The 14,157-nt window shown below is 41.0% G+C and overlaps 2 protein-coding genes across 6 annotated transcripts in view; both read left to right on the top strand.

Annotated features, from left to right (window-relative positions):
• The window catches only part of TIA1 (TIA1 cytotoxic granule associated RNA binding protein), a 55,216-nt gene that overhangs the window by 34,866 nt on the left and 6,193 nt on the right, over positions 1-14,157 (top strand). Inside the window, exons 13-14 of one of the 5 annotated variants that reach the window (XR_003513432.1) lie at positions 780-922; positions 1,027-4,215. The exons of 2 other annotated variants lie outside the window; for them this stretch is intronic. Coding sequence is in view for 1 of the 3 variants with exons in the window: in XM_027555732.1 (XP_027411533.1) it covers positions 780-813 (34 nt within the window). In the remaining 2 variants the exon portion in view is untranslated. Of the gene's footprint in view, positions 1-779; positions 4,216-14,157 lie in introns of those variants that run through there. 2 more of the 5 variants (XR_003513433.1, XM_027555732.1) reach the window with 2 other exon arrangements.
• The window catches only part of C11H2orf42 (chromosome 11 C2orf42 homolog), a 39,570-nt gene continuing 32,396 nt past the window's right edge, over positions 6,984-14,157 (top strand). The window contains exon 1 of the mRNA XM_027555716.1: positions 6,984-7,079. The gene's annotated coding sequence lies outside the window, so the exon portion shown is untranslated. The remainder of the gene's footprint in view (positions 7,080-14,157) is intronic.

Genomic DNA, 14,157 nt, shown 5'->3' with positions numbered 1-14,157 from the left:
AAGACTAGATATGTAAGTTCATAGAAGACTGATTCTCAGGGAAAAACTGGATAAACTCCATCAGAACAAGTCATGGAAAAAAATACAATGTAGTATCTAGAAACAGGATCAAACAGGAGTGAGATAATAGGAAGTCCTAGGATTACGGTTGTGAAGAGACCTGGCAGCCAATCCAGATTGATGGTCAGCAGGCCAGACTTAAGGCTCTCTAGAGGTCGAGCTGTGTATTATGAGAAGCTTCACAGAACTATGGAGAATGTGAAAAGACTAAATACTGGAAAATCAGGCAAATGGGAAGAGACAAGCCAGGGAAAACATTGTGTAAGAAAAGAAACATTCCCTGAGCCAAGTACATGCACCAAGCTAATATTTCTTGTTTTCCTGAATTATATTCATAAATATTTGTACTATTCCACTGCTTTGGTTTTCTCTGGCAACTCCAGTTGTATGTTGGATTTCCTCTGCCTGTCATCACTTTCTGTCATTTGTTCTTAATTATCTTTTCGTTTGCTTTTTTTTTTTTTTTTGGCACCGTGACATACGGTATCTTAGTTCTCTGACCAAAGATCGAAGCCGCGTCCCCTGCTTTGGAAGCGTGGAGTCTTAACCATTGGACCGCCAGGGAAGTCCCTGCGTTTCTCATCTCTAATCTCTGTTCCTTAATGTGCTTCCTGTGGTATCCTGACTCAGTTGTGTTCCTTTAATGTAACCTTCATTTCTGGGGGGAAAAAAATTTTTTTTCTGTTTCCTAAATTCTACCAATTTCTGTTTCACTTTAGGGACAGCTCTTCCCTGAATTCTTACATTTCTTAGCTGCATTTGCTTCATTAGATTTTTTAAATTTACATTGGAATGTCAGTGTATTATTTTCAACTGCTTTATGGGAACATTTTCTTGTGAGTTTTCTCCGGGGAAACTCTGGGTAAGTTTTGCTGTCTTTCTTATTTTTAATTACAGTGTCTTGGTACAAATGCTGTGCTTACATCTTTCTGTTTATTCATATTTGAAATGGTTGGTTTTTTCTAGACCAAGTACCAGCAGGAGGATGAAGGGGAAAGAACCTGTCAGGGTTTCTTACCTCCCTTCTCTGTGGCTACAATGAATTGTCTGCTTAAAAGTGTAGACATGGTTCCTCTCTGGGATGAGGCCCTGTTCAGAAGTTCTGTGCCAGCTGAGCACCCTTGATTGCTTCATGTGCTCCATTAAGTGACAAAACTCTTGTCTTCAAGGAGATCCCCTAACTTGCTTTCTGAAAGACATCTCCTTTGGATCTTTTAGGCACTTAACACATCTTCCCTCCCTGCCTCTTCCAGTACTCACATACTAGTTCAGTCCTTCTGACAGCTGGCTCCACTCACGGTTTGGCTCTCAGACTGAATATTTGCAAGTGATTTCTGAGGTCTGCCACTACTGGCCCCCTCCTCACTCCCTGTCCTTCCCCCACAAAACTCAGTTGGCCTCCCATCCAGTACCACACTTCTTCTCAATGTGTCAAGTTTTCTCTGTATCTCTGGCTTCACTTAAGATACTGTTTGTGGGAGTTGGTGGTCATAGGTTTTCCTTATTGCTCCCTGTGGTTTCCAGGAGAAGGGTAAAGATCCAGGTACCAGACTACTAACCTTTCTGCCAGAATCAGAAGCCCAAAGGAATCTTTCATAGATGTAGATCTGATCATGACTCTTCCCTTCTTGAAAGTCTTTGCTTCAGATTATATTTAGGATGTAATCTAAAATCTCTGGAAAAGACCATGATGCTGGGAAAGATTGAGGGCAGGAGGAAAAGGGGGCAACAGGATGAGATTGTTGGATGGCGTCATTGACTAAGTGGACATGAGTTTGAACAAACGTGGGAGATGGTTACAAACAGGGAAGCCTGGCATGCAGCAGTCCATGGGGTCACAAAGAGTCTGACACAACTGAGAAACTGAAAAACAACGACCAAAATCTTTAATACAGCCTGCAGTTGTCTTCTAAAGTAGTCTGTGTTTACCCAACTTCACTACAAGCCACTTTATATATCAGAATCCCATCAGGATACAGAGACCACCACTAAAATTTGAAAAGGGAAATTTTAGTGTAAACAGTGAAAAATGGTTAACCCCTAGAAGGAGTGCAAAAATTGCAAGTGGAAAAAAAAAAAAGATACTACTTCTGAGCAGAGTGGACAGTGCTAAGGGTTTAGGAGAGCACTTGAAGTTTCTGACCTCTTCAAAGTGGGCTTGATTATTGATTATCGCAGGAACCTGCAGCCTGGTAAGAAACATGCCAGAAGGTGTGGGCCAGACCTGTTCCTTAGAAGCTGCCTACCATTGGCCAGAATTGATCTTCAGAAATGGTCCACCAGGTGAGGGAGCTAGGGTTGCCAGATTTAGCAAGTGAAAGCACAGTCCCAAATATTACATGAAACAAACTAAAAGTTATATGATGTTTAACTGGAATCCACGTTTAACTGGGTGTCCTGTATTTTATCTGTCAGCCTTTGAGGGTATTACAGGCTGGTGCACCCAAAGCTGCCATAGAAGCAGCTGCAAGTGAGGAAAAGTGTAGCCTGAGGGTGCAGCAGGGGCAGGTCCAGAGAACCACTGAGGGGAGCACCCCTGGGTCTTCTGTACACCGATCCATTGGATTGCACACTGAATACAAAGATTGAACCAGAACCCATAAGGAACATTCCTTCCTGTCATTGCCTTGCATGTTCCTCTAGGTCCCTCTGTTGGCAGAGCCTAATAGTGAGCCAGCTGGCACAGGTGAAATGCTTTACAAAGCAAGGCATAGCAGAGTGGATTGGGGATCAGAACTCCCATTGCAGAACCCTGCCGTGTGAATGCCTTTTATCTGTCTGCTGTTTGTCTTCAGCTCTCCACTTAAATGTCTCTTCCTCTAAAACTTCTTCCTTTCTCTACCCACAATCTAAATCAGGAGCCTCTCACGTCATCTTATAGTTTCCCTTTAGAACATCTGTCATAATTTTAAATTATGTATTTATGCGATTATATCTTTAAAACCTGTGTTCCCCATTAAAAGTTGGTGACTGTTTTCTTCAGTGTTGTATAGATACCCTGTAGGTAGTAAATCATTTAATTAATTTAATTATCTCAATTTCATTTTAAACAAATGGCTCTCTGCTGTGTGCTGATAAAATACTGGGCATGAGGTAATAAGAGCTAAAACTAAAGGACCACACCAGGGCCAATTCTATGAGATCTACCTTCCAAAATGTGGGGTGTAGGCACGTAAGACATTCAGGTAGAAATATCCAGTAGACAATGTTGTAGAATTTGGAAGGGAGATCCAGACTGGAGTAGAGATGGGAGTCATCAGCATTTAGGTGGTAGTTCAACCCAAGGAGTGGCAGTCACCCAGAGAGACAGTAGAGTGAGAAGAGGCCTGAGGACAGAACTCTTAGGTCTATCTGTATGGAAGGGGGCAGAGACAGCTAAGCTTGCAAAGGAGAATGAGGAAGAGCTGCCTGACAGGGGAGAAATACTGAAGGCCAATAATGTTGCAGAGATCAGGAAGGAAACCACTCAAGGAAATAGTAGTCAAGGGTGAAGCGTGGCAGAGGGGAAAAATGTTCACTGGATTTAGCAATAAAGAAGTATCTGGTGACTTTAAAAACTAACACTTTCAGTGAAACAGTAGGAACAAAATGTGGATGCAGTAGGTTAGGGAGTGGGAGGTGGAGATGTTCAGTGCAGACTGCCTTCCTGATTTAGTGGGCTGTAGAGAAAAGGAAGCAGAGAGGAAGGAGCAGATAGATTTAAGAAAGCAATAATTTTTTTAACATCTCAAGACAATAAATTATGAATAAATCACAAAGGTAAGTAAATGATCACCAAAAACAAAACCTCTACTGTTCACCCATTTGGAAATACACAACAAAAAAATACCTCTGTTTTATATAAAAAAACTGGAACAGCAGTTCAAGAATGTGTTTGTGTGCATGTGTGTACTATTTCTCTAGGATACTTAGAATTGAGAGATTGATTAAAGAATTTAAAGTGTAAAAATTGTATGATACATATTGTCAAATTGCCCTCTTAAAAGTTGTATCATTTTACACTCCAACCAAAAATGTCTGAAAGCACCCATTTGCCTGGCTTTTACCAATGCTGATTGTTATTAAGCTTTCATTTTTGCCAATCTGAGACATGTAAAATGATCTCTTCTATTTCCCTGATTGCAAGTAAAGTTAGTGATTTTTTTCCCATGGTAATTGGTTGTTTGTGTTTCTTTTCTGTGACTTTTCTGTTTATGTCCTTTGTCCGTTTGACCTCCAAGGACTTTTAGACATAGTGATTGCAAATTGAATAATAAATAACTACTGAAGCCCATGCACCTAGAGCCTGTGCTCCACTACAAGAGAAGCCACCGCAATGAGAAGCCTGTGCGCTACAATTAGAAGCCCCCACTCACCACAACTAGAGAAATGCCCTTGGAGCAACGAGACCCAGTATAGCCAAAAAATATATATATATATTTTTAAAGAAATATGATCATAGTATCTTATGTTAAGTGACAGAAGCAAGTTGCAGGAAAAAGATAACATTTATCTTTGAAAGTAATAGAGGAAGTTTTGGAAACAATATTTTTGAACTAGACATCTTTCTTAACTAAGTATAATTAGAGTGAAAGCTAGGCTCATGCAAATGGAGAAACTAGAAACATTCTTAAGGTCAGGAAGACAAGGTTATCTACTATTACCTTATTAATTAAGTATTTCCAGGACTTACCTGGTTGTCCAGTGGTTAAGAATCCACCTTCTAATGCAGGAGACACAGGTTTGATCCCTGATCAGGGAACTAAGATCCCACATGCCTAGGGGCAACTAAACCCACACTCTGCAACTGCTGAGTCCATCCACTCTAGAGCCTGTGCTCCCCAAGAGAAGCCTACACGCTGCAATGAAGACCCAGGAGAGCCAAAGAAGAAAGAAAAATAAAAATCCCAAACCTATGACAATTAGAAAAATACTATAAAAACAATGAGAGAATTAAGTGGGTAAAAAAATATTAGCATACTGAAATAAAGAAGGGCCTTATTTGTATAAAGCCCTTATTTGAAGAAGGAATTGAAGAACCCAGCATGCCTGGCTTGGAAGAAAGAAACCTCTTTTAGAATGAGGTTGTTTGAAACATAATGTGTATCAGCTGGAAAACCCACAGCTCTCTTAGGATGCATTTGGGCAATTCCATTGGAAAAAAATTTTAAACACTCTCTCTTTACAACAGAGTCTCTTCATTGTGACACTATTAACATTTTGGTCCAGATAATTCTTTGTTGTAAGGGATGTCCTGTGCATTGGAGGATCTTCAACACCTATGGCATCTACTAGATGTGTAAGCAGTGCTCCCAGCTGAGAACAACTGTTTTGTGTAACCACTTGGCACTAATATAATCATAAACACAACCAGACGTTGAAACCCCACTGTATTAATAGGTGATCATTTAGATGATCCAGGATATACTTAAAAAAATTTTTTTTTGGCTGCACGGGCTGTTCATTGTATAGTGTGGACTTTGTCTAGTTGTGGTTTGTGGGCTTCTTTCTTGTGGTGCATGGGCTCTAGGGCGTGTGGGTTCAGTAGTTGCAGTGCAGGGGCTTAGTCCCTCCATATGTGGGATCTTAGTTTCCTAATTAGAGATTTAACCCACCTCCCCTGTATATTGGAAGGCAGATTCTTAGCCACTGGACAGCCAGGGAAGTCCCGATCCAGGATATTCTGATGATCATTTTAAAACTTGAAATGGAAAGACAAAATTGGAAAAATTTCATGGAAAAGGAAAAATGTGCCCTTCTCCCTCTTACCTCCAGATTAGGAAACAACATATCAAATCTTAATCACGGAAGGGACCTCTTCTCTTATTAATAGTTAAGAAGACTAAGGTTCTGCCAGCTAAAGAATGCCACTCACCATCTGGCTCTGTAAGGATTAAGTTATTAGCCACTGCAGTCACTGACCTTCAACACACCTTGAAGGGAGTTCAGGGTGGAGATCAGAAACAAGGCACTCTGCTCTGGAAAAATTGGGAGAATAGGACTTCATATGGATATTTTCAGATTTTATGAACCTAGTTTCCTGCATCTTTCCATACTTAGCAAAACACTAAAATCATTAACTAATATACCTGTGCTTTGTCACCAGAAGCACCCCTCTACCAACGTGTGCTTGATGCACATACCCCTTCTCCAAAATCATACATGTGCTAACCTCCTCCGCTAACCTCTTCACATCACTTCCTCAGAGCTGAGAGACTATCTCATTGACTACAGTCCTCAGTAAGTCCCTGAATATAACAAACACAACTCTCACCTTTTTATTTATTCATATTATTTCATTTGACAGTTCTCAGGTGACCAGTCCACAGTGCAACAATTAATAAGTAGCAGGATGAAGGCTAAAGGTGCAGGAAATCTCATTTCGGGGTTTTCCAGTACATACAAGCCTCACCCTTAACACATTTGTACTCAGCAGCTATTGTCAACAAAGAGTATGTAGATTTATTCTGCAATTCCATGGACCAAAACTAGGTCATGCCGGAACTCCATTATCTCAATTCCAACCCCTTCTAAGGGAAAACGTTCAAGTAATACGTCAGAGTATAATTAAGGGAGAAAAGATAACTTGATACAAACACACAAGTGATAGAAACAGCGAATACTTTGGTGGACAACACTCCCTTGACAAAACACTAAATCGCAGCCGACGTTGCTAAAAATACATAAAATCTAAGACTTGCATCAATGACGGATGGAATTCTACTCAGAAACAGGACTCAGGCCTAATCTAGCCATGACCAGCCCTAGAATTGTCTGTGCCTTCCAGTACCAGCAGAGTTGTCCAGAGCACTCTTGCCATAGCAAAAAAAAAAAAAACTTAAGTGGAACAATCGCCTGGTAGGAGCAGATTCCACCACCTGATTCCGCAGCCGTTGTCCGCTGCCTCTAGGACGAGTAAACTACAACTCCCGTCAGACAACGCGAACTGAGGCGGGGCGGCTCTGACCAATAACGACTGTCGTTACAGCGAACAGTTTGGCCGCGTTTGTAAAAGGCCGCGGCAGGCGAAGAGAGAGGAGGTGAGGGCGGTCATCAGCGTGGGAGCCCGGGGCCGCGGGGTGGGGGGCGCAGGGCAGGTAAGGGGACTGTGTTGACCGAAGGCGTGGGCGGCAGTGGGACAGGGGCGTACAGCCGGGAATCCCGGCAGATAGCGTTTCCCAAGAGCAGGGTGCTGGCCGAGTGATGCTTCTACTCGGGCCTACTTAGGACCGGAAGTGAGCGGTCGCACGGGGAGGATGCCGGGAAATAGGTTCCCGGGTGATGCGTCTGGGGGCGGGCTGCGTCCTGGAAGCCAGGTGGAAGGTGCGGGACCCGCTGGCCGGGTGACAGGGGATCTTGAGCTTTCTCCGGTGTTCCGAGGCAGCGCAGGGCAAACGGAAGCAGCCTGGACCTGAAGTTGAGAGTTCTGCCTTTAGTCTTGCCCCTTCCTCTCTTTTCTGGTTTGACAAAGAATCCAGCAGATTCCAGACTCACCTTAGAATATCTAGAGGCTGGCCGAGGAACAGGAATCAAATCCCTGCTTTCTCTGAGCCACTGGTAAAATAATACCTGTTTCAAAGGATCGTGGTGAGCATTACATGAGTAAATGCATGGAAAGGGCTTACTTGTACTCAATAAATATTAGCAAGTTTTATGTTTTATTCATGGTGCTCGTTCACTTACTGTGCTTCACAAGAGTTAAACAGCGTTCAGCGACCTGAATATAGCTCGACAGCCAAATGGCACGTGGCTGAAAGCCCTCCACCACAGGGAGTGTTCATGGGGTAGCTCTTCCAGCCCCAGTCCCTCTACACCATCCGAGGAGGCTGTTCAGAAAACTTGCCCAGAAAAGGAGACCCTTAGGCAGAACTCAAATACAGATTCTTTATGAATCTTCATTCCTTCTCAGGTGGGACTCAGCCAAAACTCAAATTCGGACTTAAACCCAAGATCCCTGACTTAGGAGGAAATGGGAACTCACTATATTGATCTTTTAATTGAAACCGTTCAACTAGTGTCAGGACTTAGTGAAGCTCAGAGAGTTAAGTGTGAGGCAAAGTGGCGGGTAAAGAATGAGTTTATTAGCATAGGAGGCTTTTGAGAGATACAAGCAAGCCAGCAAGGGAGCACAACCCTGAGAACTGTTCAATAGGGCTGCATTTTTATAATCAAAGGAGAAGTGGGGAAGAGAGAAGACCACCTTCCCCCATTCTTGGACCTGCATCAGGGCTTACATCATTAGTTCCTCCTTTGACCCTCTCCGGCCTAATTGGAACTGTCCTGGTGCTAATTAAGACATTTGTATATTAGCAAAAGGCTAGTAAATTATACTAAAATATAGTGGGATTTCTAAACTTAACTAATTATCCTACTCTATCTGTGTCATTTACAAATTGTGTTACTTGTTCATGTATGCTTTCTGTAAGAAGTAATACTCGTGCTCAGTTGCTAAGTTGTGTCTGACTCTGTGACCCCTTGGATTGTAGCCTGCCAGGCTCTTCTGTTTATGGGGTTTTCCGGGCAGGAATACTGAGTGAGTTGCCATTTCCTCCTCCAGGGGATCTTCCTGACCCAGGGATCAAACCCTCATCTCCTGCATCTCTTATATTGGCAGGCGGATTCTTTACCATTGAGCCATCTGGGAATCCTAAATGATACTAGTACAAGTTTAAAATTCAGTCTTACAAAACAGTGAAATGTGCATATCCCTCCCTCTGCATTTCCCAAAACAGTGAAATGTGCATATCCCTCCCTCTTTCCATTTCCCAAGTCCCCCGTCACTTCTTTTGAGGCAATATGTTATATAGGTGTGTGTCTTCCCTGTTTCCTTTTTTCTCTTTTAAACCAGGAGTATCACATTAAACACGAAGTTTTATACCTTTTTTTTTTACTCCACAGTGTATCTTGATATTTGTTCCTTATCAATACATATAGGTCTGATACTTTTTAATGGCTCTGTAGTAGCATATTTTATAGTTACACTATGATTTATTTAGTTAGCTCTTAGACTGCTTCTGTTCTCGTGCAGTTTTGGACAACCTTGTATGGACTACCCCTGTGCATGTTTCATGTTCATGTGAGACTTGAACTCATGGAATCTTAAAAGTGGAATTGTTATGTCAAAGTGTGTTTTAAGTTTTATTTACATCCCTTTGAAGACGATATGGCAGTTTACACTCCTACCAACAATGCAGAGTGTGTTTCTCCACATCCTCCTGTGATAACATCTTTTTGTCACTTTGCAGAAGTCCTGTTTTAATTTGCTTCTTGCTTATTGCAAGGTTGAGTTTTGGACATTTAAAACTTTTTTTTTTTTAATCCCCTGGTGGTCTGGTGGTTAGGATACTGTTCTGCCACTTCTGAGTGGCAGATTCAATCCTTGGTTGGGGAACTAAGATCTCACAAGCCACACCACCAGAAAAAAAATTTTCTTTCCTTTTTTTTAATAAGTTGTCTTTCCATGCCCTTTACTCATTTTTCTAGTGGGATTGCTTCTTTTTTATTGATTTGTAAAAACTCCAGTCTTCTCCAACACCACTCTTGAGAGTCCCTTGGACTGCAAGGAGATCCAACCAGTCCCTTCTGAAGGAGATCAGCCCTGGGATTTCTTTGGAAGGAATGATGCTAAAGCTGAAACTCCAGTACTTTGGCCACCTCGTGCGAAGAGTTGACTCATTGGAAAAGACTCTGATGCTGGGAGGGATTGGGGGCAGGAGGAGAAGGGGACGACAGAGGATGAGATGGCTGGATGGCGTCACTGACTCGATGGACGTGAGTCTGAGTGAACTCCGGGAGTTGGTGATGGACAGGGAGGCCTGGCGTGCTGTGATTCATGGGGTCGCAAAGAGTCGGACACGACTGAGCGACTGATCTGATCTGATCTGATTTGCATTTCAAATATTTATTTTTCCCCATTAAATATAATTTTTACTTTATCTTGGAATATAGTTGATTTACAGTACTGTGTTAGTTTCAGGTGCACAGCAAAGTGATTCTGTACACACATATATATACATACATATATCCACTCTTTTTCAGATTCTTGTCCCATCCAGGTAATTAGAGAGTATTGAGTAGAGTTCCCTGCGCTATACAGTAGGTCCTTGTTGATTTTCAATTTATCCTTTTGTTTTTAGTGGCAGATTTATTGAAATATAAATCATATAACATAAAATTCACCCTTTTAAAATGTTAAATTTGGTGATTTTAGTATATTCACAGAGTAATGCAACCTTCCTTCACCCCATAAAGAAACGTCACACTTATTAGCAGTCACTTGTAATCCCTCCCATTCCCCTCAGACCTTAGCAGCCACTCATCTGTCTCTATGCATTTGTTGATTCTGGATATTTCGTTTAAATGGAATCATACAATGTACGGCTTCTTATGTCTGGTTTCTTTCATGTAGCATAGTATATCAAGGTTCATTCATCCATACCATACCGTGTATCAGAACTTCATTCCCTTTTATAGCCAAATAATATTCCATTGTATGGATATATCACATTTTGTTTACCCATTCATCAGTTGATGGACATTTGGATTGATTCTACTTTATGGCTTTTATGAATACTACTACAATGAGCATTATGTACAAAACCACCAATTTTCTAAAGTGGTTGCAGCATTTTATAATACTATCAACAATGTATGAAGGTTCCAATTTTTCTTTATCATTATTATTGTCTGTATTTTTTTAGTCATCTTGGTGAAATGGCATCTCGTTTTGATTTGCATTTCCTTAATGGCATGATTTTGAACATCTTTTCATGTGTTTATTGGCTATTTGTATATCTTCTTGGGAGAAATATCCATTCATATCGTTGGCTCATTTTAAGATTGGGTTATTTGTCTTTTTACTGTTAACTTATAAATGTTTTTATATATTCAGGATACAAGTCCTTTATCATATATATTACTTGCAAACATGATCTCCCATTCTGTGGGTTATCTTTTTACTTTCTTAATGCATCCTTTGAAGCACAGTTGTTTTTGATTTTGATTAAGATCAATTTTTCTGTTTTTTTGTCACTCAGGCTTTTGGTGTCATATCTAAGATACCATTTCCTATTCCAAGGTCACAAAGATACATGCCTGTATTTCTTCCTAAGAGTTTTATAGTTTTAGCTCTTACATTTATGTCTACGATCCACTTTGGGTTAATTTTTATATACAGTGTGAAACAGGGATCCAAACTTCATTCCTTTGCAGGTGGCTATGTATTGTTCCAGCACCATTTGTTGGTGGGACTGTCCTTTATCCACTAATGGATCTTGGCATCCTTGTTGAACATCAACTGACCATAAATGAGAGAGTTTACTTTTGAATTCTCAATACTATTTCATTGGTTTCTATATCTATCTGTATGTCTATTGTCACATTGTCATTTCCCCCCCCAATTTTATTGAGATGTAATTGACATATAACATTGTGTAAGTTTAAAGTGTAACACACTTACATTGCAAAATGATTACCACTATAGCATTACCTAATGCTTCCATCACTTCACATAATTACCATTTCTTTTTTAAAAATCATTTATTCTTTTTGGAATAAAGATTTTAAAGCACTGTATCTTCATTGCTGCACCCAGGCTTTCTCTGGTTGCAGTGAGCAGGGGCTACTCTCTAGCTGTGCTGTGTGGGCTACTCATTCTGGTGGCTTGTCTTCTTGCAAAGCAAGGGCTTTAGGGTGCACAGCCTGTGGCTCACAGGCTCTAGAATATAGGCTCAGTAGTTGTGGCACACCGGCTTAGTTGCCCCACAGTGTGTGAAATCTTCTGGACTAGGGTTCCCTGTGTTGCAAGGTGGATTCTTAACCACTGTAACTATGCTCTACATTAGATTCCCAGAACTTATTCGTCTTACAACTGAAAGTTTGTACCCTTTCACTAACATCTCCTGGTTTCTCCAATGCCCTAGGCCCCTGGCAACTACCATTCCATTCTGCTTCTGTGAGTTTAGTCTTTTTAGGTTCTACATGTAAGTGATGTAATACAGTATTTGTTCCTTCTCTATCCACATTGTCTTAATTTGCTGTGTAGTAAATTTTGAAATCAGGAGTGAGAGTCCTTCTACTTTGTTCTTTCTCAAGCTTTTCTGGCTCTTCCAGATCCCTTGCATTTCCATTTGAATTTTAGGATCATTTTGTCAATTTTTGCAGAAAAAGGCATCTAGGATTTTGATAGGAATACATTACATTGGATCTGTAGATCAGTTTGAAGAGTAGTGCCATCTTAATAAGATCAACTCTTCTGGTTCACGAACATGAAAAGATGCCTTTCCATTTTCTAGGTCTTTAACTTCTTTCAGTTATGTTTTGTAGTTTTCACTGTACAAGTCTTCCACTGCTTTGGTTGCTTAGTTTGTTTTCATCTTTGAACTTAGTCTAAGGTACTTTTTTCCATAAAGAAAAATACCATTTTCATGTAATCAAATGAGTCATAATTTTAAACTGGGTCAAATATTTGAATAGTTATTTCCCCAAAGAGATAGACATATGACTAAATAAGCATGTGAAATGTGACCAACATCATTATTCACTAGGGAAATGCAGTAAAAACCATGGTGAGGTACCACTTCACACCCATTATAATCCAATGGCCATAACCAAGGAGACAATAACACATGTTGGCCAGGAAATGGAGAAAGTTTGTGAGAATGTATAATGGTGCTGGTGTAATGTAAAATGGCACAGTCACTTTGGAAAACATTTTGGCAGTTTCTTAAAACGTTACACTTAAACTTACCCCGAAGTGTTAGTTGCTCAGTCGTGTCCGACTCTTTGTGACCCCACAAACTGTAGCCCGCCAGGCTTCTCTGTCCATGGGATTCTCCAGGCAAGAATACTGGAATGGATTGCCATTCCCTTCTCCAGAGGAACTTCCTGACCCAGGGATCAAACCCTGTTTTTTTGCACTGCACTCAGATTCTTTACCATTTGAGCTACAGGGAAGACTGACTACTCCTATTTATCAGTGTTGTTTTTTTAACTTCTTTATTGAGGTAAATGTAAAATTACCCTACCACTCAGTAATTCTAATTCTCGGTTTCTACCCAAGAGTAATGAAGACTATTGTCTACATAAAGACTTACATGTTAATGTGCTCAACAGTATTGTTCACGATAACCCTGAAGTGGAAACCATCCAAGTATGTATAAGGATCAATGGATAAACAAAATGATATAGCCATACAGTGGAATGCCATTCAGCAGTGTAAAGGAATGAAGTACTGATTCATGCTACAAGATGGTAGAACCTTGAAAACATGATGTTGAGTGAAAGAAGCCAGACATAAAAGGCCTCATATTGTATGATTCCATCTATATGAAGTGTCCAGGAAAGGTAAATCTATAGAGATGGAAAGTAGGCTAGTGATTACCTAAGGGTGGGTGTGGTGATTGACTCCAGAAGGCAAGAGGGCTCTTTTATGGGGTGGTAGAAGTGTTCTAAAACTTAATTGTCGTGATGGATACCCAACTCTATAAACAATAAATATTATTGAATTTTACACTTAAAATGGGTTTATGTTACAGTATGTAAAACATACCCCAATCAGTTCAGTTCAGTTCAGTCGCTCAGTCGTGTCTGACTCTTTGCAACCCCATGAATCGCAGCACGCCAGGCCTCCCTGTCCATCACCAACTCCCGGAGTTCACCCAGACTCACGCCCATCGAGTCAGTGATGCCATCCAGCCACCTCATCCTCTGTTGTCCCCTTCTCCTCCTGCCCCCAATCCCTCCCAGCATCAGAGTCTTTTCCAATGAGTCACCTCTTCGCATGAGGTGGCCAAAGTACTGGAGTTTCAGCTTTAGCATCATTCCTTCCAAAGAAATCCCAGGGCTGATCTCCTTCAGAATGGACTGGTTGGATCTCCTTGCAGTCCAAGGGACTCTCAAGAGTCTTCTCCAACACCACAGTTCAAAAGCATCAATTCTTCGGTGCTCAGATTTCTTTATAGTCCAACTCTCACATCCATACATGACCACAGGAAAAACCATAGCCTTGACTAGATGGACCTTTGTTGGCAAAGTAATGTCTCTGCTTTTGAATATGCTATCTAGGTTGGCCATAACTTTCCTTCCAAGGAGTAAGTATCTTTTAATTTCATGGCTGCA

Source organism: Bos indicus x Bos taurus, chromosome 11 (genome assembly GCF_003369695.1).
Source record: "Bos indicus x Bos taurus breed Angus x Brahman F1 hybrid chromosome 11, Bos_hybrid_MaternalHap_v2.0, whole genome shotgun sequence".
NCBI classification, from domain to species: Eukaryota; Metazoa; Chordata; class Mammalia; order Artiodactyla; family Bovidae; genus Bos; species Bos indicus x Bos taurus.
The sequence above is the reverse complement of the archived record's forward strand: the minus strand, read 5'-3'. Positions and strand labels throughout refer to the sequence as shown.